This window comes from Watersipora subatra, chromosome 9, assembly GCF_963576615.1.
Source record: "Watersipora subatra chromosome 9, tzWatSuba1.1, whole genome shotgun sequence".
Classification (NCBI taxonomy): domain Eukaryota; kingdom Metazoa; phylum Bryozoa; class Gymnolaemata; order Cheilostomatida; family Watersiporidae; genus Watersipora; species Watersipora subatra.
Window position 1 is genome coordinate 21,350,358 of NC_088716.1, and position 23,194 is coordinate 21,373,551.

At 33.8% G+C, this 23,194-nt stretch overlaps 1 protein-coding gene across 1 annotated transcript; it reads right to left on the minus strand.

The window, feature by feature from the left end:
- Window positions 1-5,118: 5,118 nt before the first annotated feature.
- On the minus strand, window positions 5,119-13,300 carry LOC137404891 (ryncolin-4-like). The gene is made up of 5 exons (XM_068091116.1): window positions 13,036-13,300; window positions 11,832-12,068; window positions 9,959-10,095; window positions 7,625-7,748; window positions 5,119-5,231 (listed from the first exon to the last, which is right to left on the minus strand). Exons 1-5 carry the CDS (start codon window positions 13,298-13,300, stop codon window positions 5,119-5,121), a joined length of 876 nt encoding a protein of 291 aa, XP_067947217.1.
- Window positions 13,301-23,194: the final 9,894 nt, after the last annotated feature.

The window sequence follows — 23,194 nt, forward strand, 5'->3', positions numbered from 1 at the left end:
ACGTAACCTGACTAAAGGAGTCGCAACACTTCTTGTAGTAAGGATAGTTAAAGTGAATGTGGTAGCTTGCTACTGAGGACTGTGATTGGCTAGTGTGGTTTCTGATTCTTACTATAAACTTCCAACAAATAAATAAGGAGCTCAGAAACCTGCCCTCCATCTTTTGCTACAGTTTAAACCAGGCTACAAAGGGATGTAGTTCTCATTAATTGACATTTTCGTGAGTAAATCAACATCAAACCACTCATACAATTGATGTCTATGATTTGTTTGTGTAAAAGATTGTCTATGCTATTTAAGCTTTTCATTATTTACAGCCAAAAAATTTTTTTTATGAAAAGTTGTTTCCATGACTTCATTCAGTAAAACTATGACGACCTCGACAACATTAAGCTGCGGGATACTGATGCTTGGCAAGCGAAGTCAGGCAAAAAGGTATATTAGCTGCTGCAGAGGCCAAAGTTTTTTTCTCGATTTTCTATCAGTAACCACCATTTATATATATATATATATATATATATATATATATATATATATATATATATATATATATATATATATGTCCAAGCATGTCCTAGCAAACCAACCAGATATAGTGGTGGTAGACAAGGAGAACAAGAGGGCTACTATAATAGATATAGCAGTACCCAATGGCTACAATATAGCCAGCAAAGAAAAAGAAAAGGTAGAGAAATATCTCCCTCTTGGAGAAGAAATTGAAAAATGCTGGAATGTAAGAACAACTGTAATCCCAGTAGTCATTGGAGCACTGGGCGCAATAACACCGACGCATAAAATGTGGCTTGCCAAATACCAACAACAATCAACTCAGATGAGTTGCAGAAAAGTGCGCTATTGGGAACAGCTAAGATCTTGAGGCGAGTGATCAAACTCTCAGGTCTCTAGTAGGAGACCCGAGTTAGAGCAGAATTTACCACCCATACGGGGTATCCGGGGTGAGGAAACAATTTTATATATATATATGTATATATATATAAATCTATATTTATATATATGAATAAATCTCAATGTTTGTCTTTATGTTAAACCGTGTGTCCAGTTATAGCAATTAAAATCTAGCAATGAAATACCCATATGGCACTGGATTTGATCTCAGGATCTCCAGATCTAGAGGCAAGAAACTTAATCATTAAGCTACATAAAATACAATCAATTTATTGAGCAAATAGTTGTAATATTGGTTAAATTACTCACGCTTAAAGAGCTTGCTTGGGGTTAATAACTAACACTGTTGACCGTTACGCATAAAGATTTTTGGGCTCGACTCAAAACATTGGTAATGCTTTGGTAAAGATTTTAGTAAAGATCTAGCTTTAGCTTTATGTTGCTATTGCATTGTCATACTGAGAACATTTTATGAAACATTCTATGTACATTCTATGAGAGCATTACATTATGTTGCTATAACATTCACATACTGAGAACATTTTATGAAACATTCTTTGTACATTCTATGAGAGCATTACATTATGTTGCTATAACATTCACATACTGAGAACATTTTATGAAACATTCTATGTACATTCTATGAGAGCATTACATTATGTTGCTATAACATTCACATACTGAGAACATCTTATGAAACATTCTATGTACATTTTATGAGAGCTTTACATTATGTTGCTATAAAATTCACATACTGAGAACATTCTATGAAACATTCTCTGATTTAGTAAGTACTATGATGAGGCATTGAGAAGCAGCGATGGTAGCTTCACCATAAAGCTTAGCTTGTGGAAATAGCACTTAATGATGGAGAGAAGGTTATAGCCTGAAAGACTTTCTCTCTCCAAATTTAGCTCCAGGTAAGCTAAACGCGGGTGTTCTCTCCCTTGTAGATAATGAATGCATACAGATAAAGTTTTGTTTGTTTAAAATCACCTGTGCATTCACACCTGTAGAATGCGATCCAAACTCAATAAGCAAAAAGAATTAGTTCCAAAACTCTTGTTTAAGTTGCCATAGGCCTATGTTGGAGAAAATACTTACTCAAAAATGAGCCCTTTACTGAATTCATTCCATTGCTCAGAAACCCAACTTTACACTATCACACAGTATTACAACAAATATGTTGTGCAAGTATGAAAAGTAAATCTATATATATAATTTTCAAAGTTTGTCGTTGTTGTATATGTCAAGCAATAGCTATTAAAATCTTAAAATAAAGAATCCGTATAGCAGAATATTTGATCTCAATTTCTCCCTTTCACCAGTCTGACACTTTACCAATTTAGCTACACGAGCTTGATACATTCATTAGGCGATATGTTGCTATATGGAAGCAAATAGGCTATGCTTTCAGTCAAGCGCGAAGTCATGGCGTAACATCATGGAGCGGAGTAGCTCTTATTCGTAAGGTTACTCAAATTATTAATTGTCAATGTGCCAGGCTAATAGCAAGTGGCAGGCAACTCTCATTATCTCTCATTGTTTATAAACTGATTTTAAATACCCGGGCAATGCCGGTAGTACAGTTAGTCATATATAAAAGCAAGTTGCTAAAGAAATAGTAATCATTCCAAAGACATCCAGTGCTACTTTACTGTAGAGATATGAAATGTTAGAGCAGAATCAGCATTGCATAAGTTCTGAAGTTGAAGGTAGTGATGTAGATATGTGGTGTAACTTACTCTAGCATAGAGTAGATGAAGTATCAACTAACTGATCTTATATATTCCATGCTATTCTGGTATTATTTACATTATATTTTAAGTTGTTGTCAGCCTCTTTATTTACAAATCTGCAACATTTTTAGAAACTTCAAAAGTTGTATCTTGGAGGTTACTTCAAGTTTCAAGACAAATATTTTACTCCGAGGAAAATTTGTATGTTGAAGCAGTTGTATGTTGAAGCGATTGTATGTTGAAGCGATTGCATGTTGAAGCGGTTGTATGTTGAAGCGGTTGTATGTTGAAGCAATTGTATATTGAAGCGATTGATCAGTGGAATGTTTAGGCAGCATTGCTAGGCATATTTATATAGTGAGCAATCGTACATATACCGATATCTATACCTTGAAGAATTGCATAATTAGCCTAAAGTTACTACCGCTAAAAAACTGTGCACCTTGAAAAATTATGTTCCTATTAGGTAAAACATTTAACAAGCTAACGGTTCAATTGATAAAACAGATTTTTTTTGTATATCCAGATAAGCAGTTTAAAGCCTTGCTTACAACAGCCACAACAATCCTTATATTCAGCATTTTTCCATATTCCTTATTGAGTGCCTGAAAAAAATTTCAGGCTTTTTTACAACAATTTTTGCTTTTTCTTATTAATTATGAATTATTTTGTCAGATTTATTGCTGTCCTGTCTTTTATAAAAGATAAAAAACTTTTTTGTTTAGTGAGAGAGTATGAATCCTTGTCAATATAACGATGAGTCTATGATATAACTTTGGGTTCGTTGTGTACAACTACATTCTCTTTCTGATGCGAAATACTGCACTAGCACTGCTGTGAGGTAGATAGATAGTTGTTCTTGTTATAGCAAGCTACGAGGGTTCATACACCCAACTTCCTCAAGAACCCCTAGATAGATGTCTTATTCACACCAACATTTCAAATGAGGTTCAAAGTCAATTTTCAAAAATCTCAGATCTCAAACAAAGCAGAGTTTGAAAAAATTGATGTTTGGATCTTTAAATCTTGATCTTTGGATGTTGAACCAGAAATCCAAACTCGAACACTTTTGAGATAAGCTGAAAAAACCTGTTAACATGGCTCGATAGCCAACTGATGGTCTCCTATTATCTCATGCAAAAGGGCTTACTTTGGTGTGCGAAAAACTGACTGTATTTTGTGTTTTAGCAATAGATTGTAGTGTTACTTTTCATCTTTCAGTGCAGCCTTGGCTTGGTGGTCTACAATGCTTTATGTGCAAACGGCAGGTAAGGGGTGCAACTCCCAAAAAAGGCAACTAATGGTGGCAGAAATGACATCCAATTCTAATTATGTACTCTCTACGACAGATTACTCATGTCTCCCTTGCCACTGAGCTAAAACTTGTCCAGCCAAGATCACAGAGCCGTTGTTTGTGCAACAATGCTCTTAAAACCTCATACAGCCTCTGCTAAGCAGACACCAAACAATATCTTCGAGAGACTGCTCAGTATCATATTTTATCACAAAAATGCACAAGCTGTTTGCACACTATTTTATTTTAAACAAAATCTGAAAAAGTGAGGCTTTTACAGATACAGCAAGTATGTGAGCCAATTTTTGTTGCGAGATATAATACGAGATGGTTTTTCGATGAGGCAATTAGATGACCGAGTATGCGCGAGCTGTTTACAAGAAAAGAATTGCTTGATCTTTCTCGTTAGATCAGTTTGAACTTAGAACTTTTATGTATCATTACTTGTGATAAGCACAAGTAATAATACATAGTTAAGTAAATAAACAGGTAACTTGAAAAAGGCAAGATAAAATGACTTTATTGCCGTCAAAACCACTAGATAGATATTGGTTTCTGTCGAGCGTGGCTGATGAATTAGAACAACTGATAACTTTTTAGAGTAATATCCGGTTTTTAGGGTTTTTTCAGAAAATAGGGATAGATTAATTTGTATTTAGTTATTCTATATTAGAACTATTGCTTTGAGATACAAGTAAACTGACACAAAAACTTGTATTTCAAGGCAATACTCTCTAGGTTAACCCCATCTTTGAATAGGGTATTTTTGAGACATTCTCTGATATCTATATCTATCTGTTTTCTCAATATACAGATTATGCCTAAAAAGTTCGATTTCTTGTTTTGGAACAGCTTCAAACTGGTTGCATTCTTTGTTACGACAGAACGCGTTTTCAAATTTGGACAATTCACTTTTCGAACGATCTTCTGGAATTTTTGACAAAAGCCAAGATCAGACTGTAGCTTATTGCCAAATAACTAATCCCTACGATTTGACAAATCTAATTCAATTTAATGACAATTTTCATACCTAAATACTGTTGTCTATGCATTTACAACATTTGACAAGTACAGGCAGGTTGTCTGGGACCCAATATTTTCTATTGTTAACCCATCAGGAGGTAGATTTGATAATGTACAATATAGAAGTAAGCTTTGTGAAGTCTGTCTGTTTGTCTCCTAGTTTCTCGTCACCCTCATGAGTGAAGCAATCGCATCAATCGAATATCCACCCCAGTACATACCATTTTTACTAGGGTGAACAGGTCCACAGCCTTTGTACCACCAGCCTCCTGTAAGTTTATAGAACGATCGTTTATAGAACGAAGTTTATAATCGATTGCAACAAGAGCCGTTAATTGTACAAAATGATATTTCAAACAAAATGTTTTGGGTTCGGTGAACTTTCAAAATATATTATATTTATAATACTGATAAGTCAATAAATCAAATAATCAATAATCCATTTAACAGCACAGAGCAGCTAGTAGTAGTACAAGAGACTATTTTGAATGAATGCGTTTTGAGTTCCATAATTATCATATTAATTCGTAGTAATATTAAAAGTGAGAAAAACTGCGGCTTTTCGTTTAAGTTCCATTTTTATTTTATTGTTCTTTATTTTTATACAATACAAAACAATGTTGAAATAATAATATAATATAATAATAATAAATAAATTTGGTCACTTACAACAAAATAACATAGATAAAGTTAATGAAGCCCTTCTATTTGAAGATGAAAGCATTTCTGAAAATGTGCAACGATAGAAAGAAGAATAACCTAAATACAAACAAGCAAAACCTGATACGAACTGTTTTAAACTAAACCAGTAAGCTTTTAGAAGGAAGCACAATTTGCTTATACGCTACAGCAATAATAGTTATGATCTTTGTGTTCTTTTTATCATCAGCACTTTTCTATAACTTAATTATACAAAAGTGTAGTGCTTGAATTAGTGCTACAATGGGCTTTAGCGACAACATGTCTGTTACGCTGATTGTTTATGGTGCTAACCAATTGCTGTTATCCAAAAGATCTGTTGTAGCTCAAAGTTTAAATATTTTATATCTACCTCACAAAATACAACTAATGGCAGTTTCACACAAAATCGCCTTATATATTATATATTGTATTAATCCAACAATACATCGGTGATTGTTCATTATAACAACGTTTACACTATCACAAACCCAGCCTTGTTTACTCAGAAAATATTCTGCGTCACAGCATTCTCATTATATAATGCTAGTCTCGCAGCAACTGTCATATATTAAGCAATTCGTGACAGTCAATCCCGATCACTAAAGTGATGTATATTGGAAGGACTGTCATGGATGCATGGCAAAATCTTGGAAATTTTTAACAGCTGAAGTTTTTCTCAACATTGGCCACTTAGCGACATTGCCTCTGTAATGCCATCAATCTATGGCACCCATAGTCAACAAATGATCACCGAGAGGACAACTCCGACATGCTGCGATCAAATGTGAACCAGCCTTAAGCCAAGGCCACAGCTCTTAGAGGTGAAATGATGACTAAAAAGAATAAGTTACATGTTATAACATATTATAACATGTTATAACATATTATAACATGTTATAACATATTATAACATGTTATAACATATTATAACATGTTATAACGTGTAACATGATTAACATCATAACATACGTGCATGTTTTTATATCATCAAGCCACTTTGTAGAAGACATGAACTAATTAAAAAATACTGATTGATATTTGGTTATTAAATATTGCTGCAAAAATGTAATTCCCAAGTGAAAGTGTAGTTACTGTCCATTGTTTTTTAACTCCTATAAATCTGTTGACTCCTGTGTATAAGTATATGAATTAATGTGTTCAAACCAAGAGTAGTTCTTCACGAGATTGAAAAAGTTTAGCCATAGCCTAAGAGTTTGCAGCTGTTTAGTAGGACTAAAGCTATTATTATTCAAGTAATGTGAAAAGTAAAATATAATTTAAAAATATTGAAAAGGGATGGAAGTGAATGTGGCAAAGGCGAGGTAACCTTTCGAGACAGATCACTCACATTTTTTTATCAGTACAAGTTGAAAGGACAAGTTGCTAACAAGTGATAAGTTGAATTATTATTATTATTATCAAATGAAAACAAACGGTGTGACGGTTGGCCAATCACTGGTCAGCGAAGATTAAGCTTGGGACTTTGGCTCTACGACTTTTTTAGTTGCTGATGTAACGATGACCCATGCAAATCTAATCAACCACTTTTATTTGTTTTTAACATTTTATGGATCACTTTTATTGTTACTATTTATTTAAAGTAATCATAAAATAATACTTTTGTAATAATAGTAATTATTTTGTGTTATCAATGCAAGTCCACAGCTTTTATCTATTTGTAATAAATTTGTTACCGCTTATGATGCTATCTTACAATAGTGTACTGAAAAATATACTATTTTAAAATAAAATATTCTTAAGTTTTACTAAAGTTTGTTGGATCATAATGCTAGTTTAATGAGCACAATTCATGAGCTCTGACACTAGAATATGTAATGGGAATGTAATATCTAATGGCTGTTCAGACTCGACAGCTTCTACTCAAAATGATTACTGGAGTTGTTTACCCATGTTAATATCATTTTAATCTCCTTTTTTGTTAGCTAATAACAATTCATCCACTTAGGAAATGATACTGTACCTTCATGGTTAATAGCACAGTTTTTGACGAGCTGATCGTTATCTCTGTCACTGGTCGTAAACGGAATACCATCGTGATAAGATAGGTAGTCGATCAGAGTGCCATTGTACCCCGTAGTATTTGCCTGTAATTATACCATTGGCTGAACATGTTGTTCAAGGAAATTAGAAAATCAGAAGCGACAACTCACAAAAGACAAGTTTGAAAGTTACAAAGAAACAGTTGTGTTGGGTAACTGGAAACTTGAGAGTTTTAAGCAACTAGCATGAATACAAGTCGTGTTTGTCCAGAGCCAGGAAAAAGGTTGCATCACACAGGGATTGAACCTGGAGATTCTGGTAAGCAGTCAGGAAGCATTGGCGTCATTCGCCCACCTTGTTGCATTTCAAAATAATCGTGTAGATATTTATGTAGTTAGTGAATTGGGCTTGTTCAGACCTGTTAGTGCTGTAGCATTTTATTGGTCAGTTTTTGTGAGAGCGCTGAATGATTTTCACATATCGTGTTGTTCAAGTCGAACAAACTGTTATGGGTGTGTGACCTCTCAAAGTAATATGGCAGTGAAATTATCCGATTTTGTGCGGTGCTCTGAGGATAGCAGCTCAGAACAATTTCATGACTAGTAATTTGGAGTTGATTGCAGAAAGTTGAGGATTTGTCAGTTTTCTTTGCCAGCTTAAAGTACATATTATATGACTGTATTATCAATGACGACCTCTGAAGGCACATTGGACTGCTAAGATGCAAGTCTTTTTTTATAAATTCAGTGATAGCTCAATAAAATAAGACACTAGACTGTTAACCAAGAAAAAACAATTCCCAGAAAACGAAGTTTGTTAGCTTTAATGAAACACAAGCATGTTAGATATATAATACTTTATTGGCAATAATTTCATTTTGAAAATAGAAATGCTTTCAAATTATGCCACACAACAGTAGTAACTGAAAACACAAGAGTAGTAAGAAGCTAAAAAGAGTTCATTAATTTATAGACTTGATTCCCAGAAATTAAGTTATTAAAGATAAATACTTTGCAACATTATATAAATACTAGCTGTGCTACCCGGTGTTGCCCGTGTAATAGAAGAGTCTTTGAACAGAAAATTGATTTGTATTTAACAGATAACAACATTTCCCATTCTAACTTTCAAACTACATATCATGAGAGAAGTGTTTTGTGTAGCTAAAATAAATTAAGAGGAAAATAAAAACAACAAGATATATTTATATATAAATATATCTATATGTAATATAGATATATTTATATATTAAATTTATATAAATATTTTGAATTTATAAATGAGTTCAAAATTATTTTAATAACCAATCAGAACTTCTGTATCTAATAGATTGACTTAATTAAGATCATACAAAGTTATTCATAACTACCGTAGTGAGCAAAAGTTGTACATGTAAAAAGCAAATAACAATGCTCGATGTAATATAGGCAATAAGCTTGTACAATCATCAAAAGTGGTAGTTTATCGTAGGAGCGTTAGTAACTAAGACTACATCAACAACAGACTATACAACGAAACGCGACCACCATGACTGATGATGACGCCTTATTTAGATCATATCGAAGCTGGCCCCACCGGAGTGTTTTGTGTGTTGGCTATACTTATATCTGTTTATGAATTGGTTCGTAACACGTAAAGTAAAACAACATAAAAGTAATTCATTTTATTTTTAATCACGCGGCATCAAGGTCGTTCTTAGTTCAGAGACATTCCAAACTCAGGAACAACTCAAAACAATGCAAATGTAACTTCTAAGTAAACATACTATAACACGTAGACAACGCAGAGTATGACCAACATATTAACTGTAGGGCACATCTACCGTATATGTGATACATTGATGAATAATTTTTGTGAGTTGTGTGCACATAAGCATTTATCATATATCTCCCAAACAATCGCTTCGCTCGTGTTTGATCGTTGCAAATAATTCTATTGCAAATTGTTAAGTATAGTCCCACGACCAAACACGAGCGAAGCGATTGTTTAGGAGATTTATGATAAATGCTTATGTGCACACAACTAACGAAAATTATTCATCAACGGCCGTCGCAAACCCTTGTACCAAAATCTCATCAACAAATTAAACCATTTTTTAATGAAGTCGTCTAAGTATAATCTGCTTACCAGTAACTGGTAAGCAGATTATACTTCATGGTATGTAGTTTGACAGTTTGTGCATTTCTAACATAGAGTTATCTTTTTCTAAAGTGATAACATCACTCTAGAAGGAGATAACTCTATGGTTTCTGAGACCTTCATAAATCTGTCGAAAACTTGTCTAAACTGTTGAAAACTTATCATTGTAACTTACAGTCAGTTTGTACTGGTCCTTCTCATCAGCTATGTAGAACTCTTGCCAGGTGCCAAATGCTGGTACATTGTCTTCCGCTTTGAGCTGTATATTCAGTATTTGGTTGGTTTGAGTAAGATGGTAGATTTTGTCATTTCCTACAATATTGTAGGTAACAAAATACGTAACAAAGAGAATGATAAAAGATTTTAGCGACGAGAATACTGCACTGAGTTGAATGAGAAATTTTACAATCTGTTAATGTTTTTTTGTAAGTTTACAAACAATATTTTCTGATATATAATTGAAAACACATATAGAGTGCCGATGACGTTTCTACACTAAAAGTTGTAATCTGCCATGACCACAGAACATTAAGAATCATAGTGCATTCGGTACCAAAAAGCAAAAGTAAACAATTTTGAAAACAGATGTGACCGAGGCCCCGGATGCAGTAGCCAGCCAGGAGCTAGACAGAAAAGAGGATCAACTGGTCCCTAGGCCATAGCCTTAGCTATAAAATGGCCCGAAGGCGCTCTCTCAGCAAACAACAGCCAGAGTACTCAAGCTGAACAGACGTGTCAATTTGTTGTAATGGCAGTCTTCATTGTAAATATTTACAATTATTTATTATAAAAAAAATTATTATTACGCACAAACAGTGGCTGGTTTTACTGTAACATGTGTGGAGACGTAAAGGAGTTTTGTTCTTTTGCAGTAACTATTAGTCATATCATGTGACACAAACACTATATGTAAAAAGTGTTTTCAAGATTTGAAAAGTATTGTTGTACACTATAGCAATTATTGATATTTCTTACAAAAAAGTGACCAAAACTATGTTGAAAATCTGCCAGCAGTAGATAGTATTTAGGTTTCTATAGTATATAAATTTCAGAATACATCAATCGGTCTGTCTGTCTGTCCAGCTATAGCAATTAAAATCTAGGAATGAAAGATCCACTTCATGCTTGATTTGATCTCAGAACCTCCCTCTCACCAGGCAATAACCAAACCAATTAAGCTACGCAAGATGCTATGGATTCATTAGGTGATGTGAGTCATTATCTTCACTACTCGGAACTTCACTAAAGCTTGCTCTTACGGCACTTATTAGTAAGTTTAGCAATACAATAGTTAGATATCTGTTAGGCTAATAGCAAGTGGCAAGCGATTACATTATTTGCCATTGCTTATAAGCTGTTTTTAATACCCATGCAACGCAGGGCATTCGGCTAGTAATATTATAATATTATCTATTTACTATTAGAATACTATTCTTAATATTATTAAAGTGTAATAATATTCCTGCATATTCCAAATGCCAGCAAGCCATCTTTAAGGACAATGCTTTAGACATAAATTTTATCTGTTTCGTTATTATTCATTATTACTTATAATATTCATTACAACTGTTATTATCGATGACAACTATTATCATTCATAAAAATATTATTATTCATTACAATCTACAGCAAGATCAAGGATCTTTTTCATAAGACTCATACCATTTATGAAATTTTCAGGTTTCATCTTTGCTTTTAATTATTATCGTCAAACAAAGTAACTTTACATTTGTCGGAAATTAAACTTGTTTACTCAGAAGCAAGTAAAATGTAACATCAGACTAGCACGGTCATGCTAAACCAGAAAATTATAAAAAAGATTTGCACTAAATTTGTTTAAGTTGCAAATGCAAATGCCAAATAACACCCAAAACCAATTGAGTCGATGAAGGAAAAAATTGTTAAAAAGGCTCAAGGAAACACGACTCCAAGAATTCTATACAGAGACTATCATATACTGTGATAGCAATACTTGAATTAGTGCTCACAGCTTTAGTAAATAAGGAATATGACAAAACTACAACTAAATGTGTCCAAAGTATGCGTACCTAACCAATGTTCTCCATCAACATTACCAAAACCATTCTTATACACATCCCAAGGTCTATCAAAGCTCACTGTTGCGTTACTCCTTCTCTGAAATACAGTCCATCCATGCGCGCTATCAAAGTCACACCACACGCTAAACTCTTGCGATGCATTATTGCCAGGTCGTATATTGTACACCCCTGACTTTGTTTCTCCCTTCTCGTAGTATTCTTGACAATCTCTCACTTGAGTACCTGCTGTAAAAATCAACCTTGACTTCATAATGAAAATAAAATAAAATAGTAGATCACAGTTTAAGTGTTCTTCTGGAGTAACATCTCTATGATAATGCCTAAAATTATTTAATCTTAGATATTAGCTTTATCTTTATTAATAATTGTTATAATTTATTACAATTATATTATAATCCTTATTATTGTAATAAACTTTAGTTTGCATAAACATTATGCATCTACCTAGACTATAAAATAATACAATTATAATAATATAATAATATTAATAATAACATATTTAATAATATTAATATAGCATAATATAATTTACAGTTATATTAGGTATTTACTAAAATAACAGTAACATAATATATAAATACAATACATACATCTAACTATGAATTATAATAAAGAGATATATAGTATAATATGATATAATACAATATAATACAGTTATATAATACATATAATTTAATATAATATGTAACAAATAAGATAGGCATAATACTATAGTGGATATATATATATATATATATATATATATATATCCATAAATGTGTATGCATATATATATATTTATAGCTACAATCAGTTTTATACAGCCAGCTGTTTCCTTGTGTGGGCTTGTCAATGGAATACTGAGTAGCGAGGGGAGACAAACCCTAGCAATGATGTCAGGAAACTTGCACTACAGCATTTCAGCATTTAAAGGGTTGTATCTAGCATCATTCTAAAGTGTAGGAGATGTAAAGCAGATTTCTTGAAGAAAAGCAGAGAAATGGTGCCATCAAGCAGAGTGATTGACTGATGCATGCTTTGGCAGCGATTATATAGGTGAAGAAATGCTACCATTTTTCGAAACAGCATTTTCGACCTAGCACCATTCTATATATCTTCACGATTATATAAAGAAAGAAATCTTACCCTTTTTCTATCCAGACAAGAACTGTGAATGGAGCGCGTACACAAGTAACAAATGCAGAAAACTTACCTTGGATTTTTTCTTTCTGTGTGCATTCGTGGTACTTTTGTAAAAGTTTTTGGTGAAGTGTTCTCGCAATGACCACTTCTACAGGGTCTGTCAAGTCCTGAGCCGCGGACCGTCTAACAACGATAGTCGAGCATTGTGATTCAATTAGGTTGTAGAGAATTTTGATTTTCTGGTTGAGTATAAAAAGTTCTTGTTTTGGGCTGTCATAGCCAATGAGAGCTCCTGAGACACAGGTAATCGCTATTAGTAGGCTGAGCAGCCACATGTTTCAGCTCGATGTTGAGAAATAACAAAAATGGATGAATGGTTAACATCTGTACCAGTACATGGTCTTTGTAAACATAGAGTAGAACAACAGGTGATGAACTCCACCAGACTTGCCAACTATGACAATATTTGAATACATTTGCATCCTTTAATGTAATTACCTCTTTGACTTGTAACCAATGTTTAAATACGAGTCTTTAGTTTCAAGGATGAATAACTCTAACTTTACTTTGAACTCGGCTCGTAGACCTTTTTATTTATTTTTATCACCTGTTTCAAAAGTTTTCAATATCTAGCATAAAAAGTATTTGCTGACCAAAAACTGAGTGGTCTCAGGCTTGAAATTGTCTGTCTTCTGGTACACTTGGCAGGTCTGAGCGTAGTTTGTAACTTGCTAAAAGCTTCAAACTTCCACAAGATAAGATAAACTAGTAGCAGAAACTAGGACTACGCCTACATGAGTCCTGAGTCTAATGTAGATCATATCATCTGCGGAACTCTACAGAAACGCAATGAGAGTGCGAGCAATTCGTGAGCAGAAAGTGACAGCAAATTTACAGACATTCAGCAGAGCTGGATGTTTCACAAATACAGCTTTGATTGGTTAACTGATTTCTTTCGGAGTAAAATCTGACCATTGCAAAATTGAAATACTTCATTTCGAAGAAGAACTGCATCAGGCTCTAATCAGATAAGGTCACAGATTGTATAATGTCAAAAATAATAAATTTCGTAGCAAATTGTTCAAAAAATATTTTTAAACACTTTTGCAAGCTTTTAGCAACTGACAATGTAGGATCTGCCTTGTGCTTTACCTTCAATGTGCTTCATGGAGAGTTTCCAGAACTTTTTTGTATCATAATTAATTATTGTTGTACTCCGAGCTTCGGGCAGCACAGCAAATTCCACATATTTGGCAACAGGTATAAGATTTGTTATCTTCATAACCTGCAAGCATCTTTCAATGTACCAATCACACCATGACAATGCAGTTATGTGATTATTGTACAAAAGCTAGTGCGACCATAGCTTTTATGTACATATAACATAGGACCTCATCACTTTGTAGAAATGGTTGAATGTACAATGAATACTATTGCTTGGCCGGCTCGTCGCACGTTTCCTGTGACAAATGAATAGAATGTAATACAACATGCCGTATATCCCCACATATAAGCCGATTCTAGAGCGCAAAATAAAATTACCAAAATAAGGTGTCTGGCTTATACACGCACAATTCTGATTAAAAGCAGACAAAATGGCATTATGCTAGCTTAATGTTTAATGAGTTTCAATAATTTTGAGCTATTTTTAAATATAAATTTAAAATTTTTTGAATAAATTTTTTAAAATAATCATAACAATAATGGTTACCACTACCAATACCTCTTTTGCTACCAAATAATTTTTTTAACGAGACAGTTACAATTACAGACAATTACTTGGTAAAACCGGTAATACTTAATAGTGGCATATCTGAGTTGTCATAACATTTGACTAAATGAGTTGGCGGAAAATTGTACATCATCCGATGTCATAAAAAGGTCACGAATGCGTTGCAGAATCAGTTCGGACACTTTCATGTCCTTTTCATACTACCGTGGTTGACAAGTTAAACATGTTCCGAGTCAGGCGAGTTATTACTATTACTATAGCTTAGGGTATTCTTATTACTGCTATAAATATTTGCTGGCATTATACTACTATTGCCTAATAGATAATCGTCAGAAGTCGATTGATCTACAGTTTGTGAAACCTGCGTAGCTGTAATATGTCTGAACATAAAAAAGAATTGCTGTAGCTATAAAAAAATGTTTTTGAAGTGAAACTAAGGTTGGTGTGAGATGCAAACGTGTTTTTCATTGGCTCAACACAAACAGATGATGTTTCCCCTCAATTAACCGGACGCATGATAGGCTAATCAAACAACTATAGTGCGCCTCTGAGTGACAATGTCCCTGCTATACACTTCTTTGCCTTACAATGTTTTTTCGTTCTCACAATATAACTTGTTTTGCCATATGATGTCAACAAAAACTTTTCTCCAAATTAAAATATGGCAGTTGGTGTGCTGAATATGTCAAAATAATGAAGAATCTCTCTTTCCCACTCCCCCTTTCTCTCTCCGTGTCTTCTCTCTCTTCCCTCGCCCTTTCCCTCTCTCCTTCTCTTTTCCTCTCTACACACTCTCTCTCCCTCTCTCTCCCTCTCTCTCTCTCTCCTTCACTCTCCCTCTCTCTCCCCCTCTCTCTCTCTCTTTTTCTCTCCCTGTCTCCTCCCTCTCCCTCTCCCTTTCTGTTTCCTCTTTTCCTCTCTCTCTCTCTCTCTCTCTCCTTCTCTCTCTCAATCTCTCCCTCTTTCTCTCGCTCGCTCTCTCTGCTCTCTCTCACTCTCCCCGTTTTTTCCATTCCACTCCAATCACTTTCTCTCTTTCTTACCACCTCCATCTCTCTTTCTCGACTCTCTCCCTCTTCTCCCCCTCTCCCCCTATCTCTGACTCGTTCTCTTCCCCCTCTAGTTCCCTCTCTGTAGCCCCCTCTCTCTTACTCTCACTCTCTGTCTCTCCCTCTCCCCTTAATCCTTTTTCGTTCCCACTCTCACCCTCTCCCCCTCAACCCTTCCTCCCCTTCTCAAAGTGTTTACTAAATATATACCAAACTAGCTGTACTACCTGGCATTGCCCAGGTAATAAAAAGTCTTTGCACAGAAAATAGATTTGTATTTAACATATAACAACATTTGCCATTCTAACTTTCAAACTACATATCGTGAGAAAAGTGTTTTGTGTAGTTGAAATAAATTAAAAAATAAAATAAAAACAGCTGTAAAGGTTTTTAAACTTCGTCAAACAACTGTACCTTTCAAACTACATATCATGAGGAAAATTTTTTGGGCAAGTCAAATAAGTTAAAAAAAAAATAAAACAACTATAAAAGGGTTTAGATGTAAATTTGAAATAATTAGCAAGTAAAATAATTAACAAGTAATAGCTAAATTAAGGCCGTTTTGCTACGATTACAATACAAGATGATTCGGCAATGATACAAATAATACGAACTGAAAAAATAAAATAAAAATCCTGAATATGTTGAATTAATAATAACAATTCTTGCATAGAAGTGTGTGTGTATAAACAAGATTACTGTTTCACCAAAACCTATCCACCAAAACTTTAAATACGACGATACTGGTGCCTCTTGATACTGGTACAAATATAAAAAGGAGATATCGTACTGTCTTTGTCTGGCTGAACGGAGAGAGAATGGCGAGGCTTTTCCTACGGAGATAATATAATTGTCTGCATGAGAAGAATTGGCCTTGACCCTAGATATAGCAATTGAACCTTACGAAAAAGATTTCTTAATAAGGGCATCGCGTGGGCACAATGCTAAAATAATTAGGGCGTCCATACAGTATAGGGAATATGATAACAACATTGATCAAGAAGGCTATGTAGCTCAGTGGTAGAGCGCTTGGATAAATTACTTGCAAAAGCATTTTAATGCGGAATTTTAATTCCAAGGTTTTAATAGGTATAGCTGGAATGACACACATACTAACATTGAGAAATATATATATGGATATAAAAAACACACACAAATACTGTTTTCTCACATACATTGAGGTAGACACTCAGTATCTAGTGGTCTGAGTCAGCAGGTCAACTGTGTCATATCCTCTAGTATTATATTAAACAAAGGAATTGTCACACTCAAGTTTTTAGCAAATTGTTCACACTCTTCTATTACACTTTAGCCAAATCTGCTTTGAGTTTTGGCAAAAAATAAGGAATTTTTTTCTTTGTTGTATATTTCTATATTTATATAAATATATATATATATATATATATATATATATATATATATATATATATATATATATATATATATATATTAAGTATATATATTATTGTTGTAAATATTTTCTCTTACATGTAATATCTGTTTTTATTTAAATAAAAGAAAAACTTTTTATAGCAACATAAATAAATGATGACACTTTGACCAGCTTTGTTTCACTACCTGCTTTGAAACAGCAAACAATAGCTTCTGGCTACATGATTAATTTCTATGACACCTTCTTCGAAATTCTATATACTCAGTTGCAGTTTTTCAGTAATGCCTGCACTAATAGTATATAGCCAATGAACTCGCATATTTGAAAGTTTTTTTGCATTTTTCAGAGATGCACAGAACGCTGTTAAAACAATTAGAACAGTGTATTTTGCAACCTCCTTCATAATGAAAGGAGGCAATCAGGCTTTTAGAATTAGTTATTGATGTGAGAGTCTGTGTTCTATAAGTTGTATGAAACCCACGCTAACCTGCTAGACTTTGCAATGGTGTGCCTTACAATATCTTTTATGCGCTGGCACCAGAAACATCACTTGTTTATTTTAAGCTAGGTGTTGCTATGTGGTCTATAGTTGGTTGGTCAGCAGGCTTTGACTTAGTTTCTTTTGTATAGTAATCACTTTTGTGGCGCTCAGATCCCAGACTCAATGAAGCCTTTTATCATTTTATTGACTCCAATGCTACCCTCTGATATATAACAGTGTTTTCTGGATTGAGCTGTTATAAGGTAGTTATTACTGAGAATCAACACTCAACATAGTGATAACATCTTGGAGAACTTTGGAGTTGTGCTATTAAAAAGTGAGAGTTACTTTCTATTTATTGGCTCTATTAACGCCATTGCTTTGTTTGTGCACCTTGAAGCAATTTTGATAAGAGTATTAAATACTTATAATATAAAAAAGTATTTCTGTCATTTTAATTAAAGCAAATAAATTCTTATGAAGTAGCCTTAGTGACTAGCTGTGAAATATTGCAAACACTCAAAAGTATTTAGACTAGGCTAAGAATGAACAAATTTTCAATAAATTTAAGCCTATTTTGGTACTCATGAACATGTGCTCTTGAGTCAAAGGGACAAATCTATATAATACATAACACTGATGTATTCTTTAAAAAATATGAAAAGTAGTGCTATGCAATGTGATTTTTATTATTCATAACATGTTTATTATGAAATGTAATGAACATAATAATTCACTAAATTAGGTCAAAAAGGATAAAGCAGCCATGTCCGGATGAATATCTTATCTGGAAACTTTACTGGAAGCAGAAGAAGAACAACAAAGGCTGCAGAATTTAAGGGAGCAGCCTTGTGACTAAGAGACAAGATTGTAAATATCATTCTTTACACAACAATTATTATTGTTACTAATAATTTCTAATATAAGCCTTAGAGTTTTATGAGAAAGGCTAGTAATGAATGTGAGATATATGAAGTAAGAGGAGAAAAAGTGAGAAAATGGGAGAAAAGAGATGAGTGCCAACATTTAGTTATTTTATTAAAATAACAGATCATAGAACTACACATGTTAGAAGTTTAATGTAGAGCACACGACCTACATTCATTGTTAGAGTCATGTGACCTATATTCATTGTTAGAGTCATGTGACCTATATTCATTGTTAGAGTCATGTGACAGAGGAAACACTCAGCAGTTCAAACAGACTTATAGATGATCCTGTTGAAGTATAAAACTTATATAACATCCTAACTGTGTTTTAGATATAATCAACTACATGGGGCCTTGGCCAGGGCTGATCACCAATTTAATCAAAGCATAAGGAATTCCCAACCTTTTACTCAAAAAACTGATTCCCAACGCTTGGCTGATGCAAAATCGATAGCGCGTGAGTTAAATAACTATGTGGCGCCACTTGACGTCAAGCGGATACTTCTAGGCGAGGATAGAGAACCTGAGAAAAAAGAACTCATGTATGTACTTGTGTATTAGAGTTCAAAAATATGTCCTTGTTATTCTTTACCTAAAACCTTTAGTAACATTTAGTTTAGTAATGAGATGACTATTTATGCTGTAGATATGCAAGAAAGGATTTGGCCTATGCAAACGCTAAGATAGCATATTATGAAGGTTTACAAGGTCTAGAGCAGCAGAATGCAGGGAACTGAATCACTGATATACCCTGAATACACTGTTAGCTTCTCACCACTATTCAGCAGTTTGTTGCATTTTAAACCCCACACACATGTCTCTTCTTAAACATATTTCATATATATATAATAAATGTTTTAAATATATATATATATATGTCACATAGAAGCTGACAAATACATAGATTTCGTAGATCACTAATTACCTAGAAATAAATGGTTAGGTGAAGTTGTCTCATCATGTTTTATTTCTTTGTTAGGTGCATCTGATATTTTATGAACTTGAATATAACGATTATACTGGATTCTCTGAGCAAGCAACTAGTAAATAGACAAGTAATGAACCATCATGAATAAATTTGTGCTGATTACAAAATTTAATTTTCCAGAATAACAGAATAAGAATAACAGCCCTCTTTCTAATTCAGGTATAGAATAGTCTATAGTATTCCTATCTGAGAAAGAGATAAACATGGAATTAAAATACCAGTGATAACAGTCATTGACAGGTAATATCAGTGGAGTAGAAAGTTGTAGGCGTTCGGTTATTGAAATGAATAAAAGGAATATAAATGTGGAAATTTCCATCGTATAATCTGCGTAAAGAACACCTATTGATCGTTTAGTGAAGAATTTAAGGCCTTCCACTCTAGTTAATCTGGCAAACATTAATAACTTAACGCAACACAACTTCATCAATGACTGGCCAGCCAGAATTAAAGTCTAAAGGAAATTGTCCTCACATGCTCCACAGTGCATACACAAGTTTCAATGTCTCACGCTACCTCAAGATAAACAATGATGCAACATTTGTCATTATTTAATCGTTGAAAGTAATAGATAGAGTACCACAGGATATTCTGCTCTGCTACGTAGCCCATAGAGGTAAATCGTGACCAATAACTCAATATCTAAGGTCTGTATGATGAACTTACACAAAATGTTAGTAGATTTTATCAAAAAGTATCAGTATTTTTCTATTATTTGCGAATGTTTTTGATGTTTGAGGTGATCTGATTGCCAGGATGTTTCAAAATTAAAATCGATAAAACCTGATCACGGTTAAAATGTTCAGATCAAGCGAAAGTGTGATTATGACGTCTATAGTTGCAAAGAGACTGTTAGAATAAAAATACATAATGCTACAACTTAAAAGCAATAGTCAATATCAACTATGGTAACCATAGCAACTAGTGATGTCTTTTCGCACATGTTTTCCTTCTGAGCGTTTTAACAATGATGAATTTATTTTTTACTTCAATTTTAAAACATCTCTGCAGTCAGATCATCTCCAACATCAAAACAATCGCAAATGATAGAACATGGAAGATACTTTCTGATCAAATCTATTAACGATTTGTAAAAGTTCATGTTTAAAAAAGTCTATTTTTAGTCCAATATATATAATATATATATAATATATATATTATATATATATTATATAGCCCTCACAGCTTTCAGTTTGTCAGATGTAATCAGCTAGTACAAGCCTTGCATGGTTTTATAAAACTCTTTAAAATACAAACTATTTTCTTGCAGAACCACAATTCTTAATTTACTATAATTTTGTCTAAATGTCATTTGGTATATTTAATAATTGTTTTGCAATAACAAGAGTTTTGTCTGTGTGCCTGAAGCCACAGTTAGAGGATTGGGAAAAATGTTTCCATCGTAGAGGGTTTGAGCTCCTACAGTAGGTTTAGCGGCATGACATTCCTACACTTGGCTAATCATGTGCCTTCTAGCATATCAGAATAGTTCTGCGCATTCTTATTCTCTGAACTTTATAGACACAACTACTGATCTCTCCCGATGCACTAGTCTGCCAGTGTTATGTGTTATCGATGAATAGTATGCTGCCAATCTAGTGCGCCAAGTGAGATTGTCTAGTGGAATAAATATGTGCACTACTATTCCATAGTTAGGCATGGTGACTGAGTGACTCAGTGGTTAGTGTGCCTGCCTGCAAAACTGGTATTTTTGAGTTCAATTCCATTACGCCAGCAATCTTTTTTCATAACACTCTTTACGTGGAACATACAGACACGGCTCTTATTATAGTAAAGATTGGACAATCAAGTTGTTCTGCAAGTCATTATGATTCTCAGGTTTCATATTTCATGTCAAGAACAAGCAAGTCTCTTTTCCTTTAAAGATAGTCAAGGACATTCTATTTCTACAAACATTGTATTTTATTCTTTATATCTAGAAGCATGTATTTATGCTTCTAGATTTATTATATTTATTATATTACTTCTTATCTTTATGCTACATTAAGAGGGCTAAATGAACAAAAGCTGAGATTGTTGATATATCTAAATAATTGTAACTTTTCCCATTTTTTTACATGTAAGCCTGCTAAAAAGGCCCAATAGTTAAAAAAAACACAGAAGAATTTGATTTATTAGACACAAAGGAAGAACTCTAAACTGCTCAATCAGTAAGTTTTATTGCTTGATATCAACTAAAGCTAAACATTCTTGATTTGCTTCCTTTTATCATCTGGCCATTTTATTAGGCTTATTTTCAAATCTTAAATTGATGAGTTGTAACCAATGCCAACTGGAGATTGACAGATTGAAAATAGGGCTATCATCATTTTCAAGAAAAATCTACTGTCAAGTCTCTGAGCCAGTACAATGAAAATCATTCCCGGAAGCGTTTAATAATGAAAACTGCTTTTCAGAATACTCTGCAGATGTGGGTTCCCTTTCAAATCCAAAAAGGGCATGGGAGCAATTGAGAGAGGCAACTGCCGCTGTCAGTCATAACTCATGTCTACAGGAAACTGACAGCTGAAGGTCGCGAAAGGTCACGAGGACACCTGGGGTAACATTAAGCTAGAACTGTGTATCCTCGCCTTCCCTATTTCTCTCTCTTTCCTCTCTTCGCCTCTCTGCCCTTTCCCTATCCCCACTCTTTCCCCTCTCTCTCACTCTTTCTGCCATCCTCTTCTCTCTCACTTTCACTCTCTTACTACCTCCCTCTCTCTTTCTCGACTCTCTCCCTCTCTCTCTCAGCTTAGTGTTGTTAGTAATAAGTTATAGCAAAAACGAAACCGGAAACAGATACATGATAAAATTTTAGCCGATGAAAAAGTTGATGTTTAGTAAAATACATACTAAAACTTTCTTCAAGTATGTGTTTAGTAAGCTAAATTTATTTAAGTTAGATTCAATATTTATGTTATACGCTTGTCTTGAATGTAAGAACTCCTTTGGTATTTCCTGCACGTAATACATTGTAATGTTACAATTTATTGCAGATCATAACCACTGAACACACTAAACTTACCGTAGGTAATTATAGTTACTAAGGTTAACATACTTTTTAATATGTATATAAAATTTTGATGTATTTTACCATACCATCGGGTGTTTATATAATTACTATGGGTTTCTATACACCTCTATACAACATTTTCGCCTTACAATGCTAACACTGAGACGAATAAAAATCAAATGGTGAGGGTCGACTTTATATAAATCTCAGTGTTTTTCTTTTTAATAAACCCTTTGTCCAGTTATAGTAGTTGAAATACATAGACATGAAAAATCCACATGGCACTGGATTCGATCTTACGACCACCATTTCTACAGACGGTATGCTAAACCATTAAGCTACACAGAATATAAAGAATTATTTGGGCAAACAGCTCTTACATTACACTGCACTCATCAATTAGAAACGTTCTGTACTTTTTCCGCTCAACTTCTGCAACCTTCTGCCTTGATATTTATGAAAGGCCTGTTACGTGTCAGCTTATATGTGAATTCTTGCGAATTCCTTGATTTCAGGGCTTATATGCGAGGACATAGTGTAAACTTGTTTTGCAAACAAAAGTAAGTGTACATGAAACTTACATATTAGTTTTTAAATAACAATGTTTAGTGCTTATGTTCATATTTATTATTCGATTAGGTTAC

Coding starts and splice junctions, on each gene's coding strand:
- LOC137404891 (XM_068091116.1), bottom strand. CDS start 13,300: ATGTGGCTGCTCAGCCTACTAATAGCGATTACCTGTGTCTCAGGAGCT. Junction 10,096..11,831: donor TGATGGAGAACATTGGTTAG/GTACGCATACTT, acceptor ACAATATTGTAG/GAAATGACAAAATCTACCAT. Junction 5,232..7,624: donor CTGTGCTATTAACCATGAAG/GTACAGTATCAT, acceptor ATAAACTTACAG/GAGGCTGGTGGTACAAAGGC.